At 40.2% G+C, this 1,960-nt stretch overlaps 1 protein-coding gene across 1 annotated transcript in view; it reads left to right on the forward strand.

The window, feature by feature from the left end:
* LOC109967917 (protein tyrosine phosphatase receptor type J) overlaps nucleotides 1-1,960 on the forward strand; it is a 27,960-nt gene that overhangs the window by 3,285 nt on the left and 22,715 nt on the right. Inside the window, exon 4 of the mRNA XM_020613820.1 lies at nucleotides 191-451. Coding sequence (XP_020469476.1) covers nucleotides 191-451 — 261 coding nt within the window. The remainder of the gene's footprint in view (nucleotides 1-190; nucleotides 452-1,960) is intronic.

A 1,960-nucleotide genomic window follows, 5' to 3' on the forward strand; every position in this document is an offset into this window, starting at 1 on the left:
TACTCAAGTGGTCGGAGTCGTCCCTCGGAGTTCCTGGTTTGAAAGAACCGGACGAGGCTTTATAATGGAATAGAGCCTTCATTATTATTATTATTATTATTATTATTATTATTATTATTATTATTATTATTATTATTATTATTATTCATGTAGCTACTTTCAAAAGTAACACTCTTCTCTTTGTTTGTAGGGCCATATGGTATTACGGGTTTGAAAGCTGAAACCATAAACACAACCACTGTGAATTTGTTTTGGTTGAAACCACTGGAGTACAAGAGCGAATATACATATCAGGTTAACACTACAGGCTGTGGCTTCCAAAGCAAAACCATCACAAGTGAATCCACGCAGATCTCAGAGCTCAACCCTGGGACCAACTGCACCTTCTGTGTCTCTGTCAGGGCAGCAGATGGCACTGAAGGGGAACAAAACTGCACCTTTGCGTACACCAGTAAGACTCCTTCCCATTATTTGTGTGTCCTTATTTCACTTTATTTCCGGTTTTTCCTTTTCAAATTTAAAATTACCAGGCATCAGGAACAACAGTGACTCAGTCTTTGCTATTATTTTTTGTGTTATCTTGTAGTTGTGATTGCAGCTGATGCTCAGACCTTGATGGTGTCACAGACATGATGCATAATTACATGATACAGTCACTTCTCTGGCATCACACAGGTCCTTGTCACAAAATCCATGTGCAGAAGGACAGTAAAACCATAACAAATGTATCGATTTGTACAGGTTTACAAGCAGTAGTATGTAGTACTTTTTCTCAATCAGCATAAAACCTTTAAAAACTTTGTGTACTCAAAGTACAAAAGTAAAATTTTACTAAGCAAAACCACCAAAATGAAAAATACCCTTATCTATTGAGGTCTTTGCTCTTACATAACCACCTGCTGTATTTGTCTTGTCTCATTCCTGGTACATTGTACACTTTCTATGTGTACACATCTGTTTATGGGATCAAATCAGCAAAGGCAATCACGTCATATTATACAAGTATGTCTTCAAAGGAAATGTGAACTGTGTTTTTATGCCTCTGCAGAGGCCTTATGTTTTTGGGTTGTCTGTCTATATGATTGTTGTCAGTAATGCCTTGAGGGAATTTCTTGAAATCTGGCACAAATGTCCACTTGGACTCAAAAATGAGCTGGTTAGACTTTGGTGGTGAAAGGTCAAGGTCAGTGACCTCACATCTGTCCCATACCCGTGAATTTGACTGGTTGGCGGAGGCATACGACCACAAAGTGGTAATTCTAGTTTATATATAAGACATAAACGCTGACAAAAAATGTATTGACTTAATCAACATTGCACTCAGTAGCACTACCAAAGTACTACACAACCTGGCATTATGATAACTTTAAATGGGGGCTTCAGGAAGGAGAACTTTGTAGGAATGTTTCCTCCAGAGCCACAGTGTCAGAATCGGCGTGTATGAATGCCAAATGGTGTTTGTGGTGGACTCGATTATAAAACCAGACGAACTGATATAGCTGAAGATTTTACTAGTAGCAACGAGACAAACAAATACACAGTCCGGGATACAAAATCAGGTCGAAAAGACAGTCCAGGGTCAGCGCCGGTAGACAGGTGTAGCCAGGAGATTCAAACTTGAGTGGTCAAGGGGAAAGCTCAGAAGGTCAGTACACTGCAGGCAATCAGAACTGGAAGGGCATAGGCAAAGCACGGTGGTCAAAAAACAGTAAGCTAAGGTCATAAACAGAGAATCAGGCAAGGAATAAATGCGGGAGAGTCAGAGCTGGGGTCTAGAACAATCTGGCAGCGTCCTGTGGGAGGACGCTGCCTAAATAGAGGTGAACACAGGTGCAGGATAATAAGGAGCAGGTGAAACTAATCTGAGTAAGGAAGAAAGTAAAAAAACCTAAGCTATGGTGAAACAAAACAGGAAGTAGAATCAAAATAAAAGCCTGACAGGAAACAGCGGAACCGAATC

The sequence above is a fragment of the Monopterus albus genome, unplaced genomic scaffold (genome assembly GCF_001952655.1).
Source record: "Monopterus albus unplaced genomic scaffold, M_albus_1.0 scaffold138.1, whole genome shotgun sequence".
Lineage (NCBI taxonomy): Eukaryota > Metazoa > Chordata > Actinopteri > Synbranchiformes > Synbranchidae > Monopterus > Monopterus albus.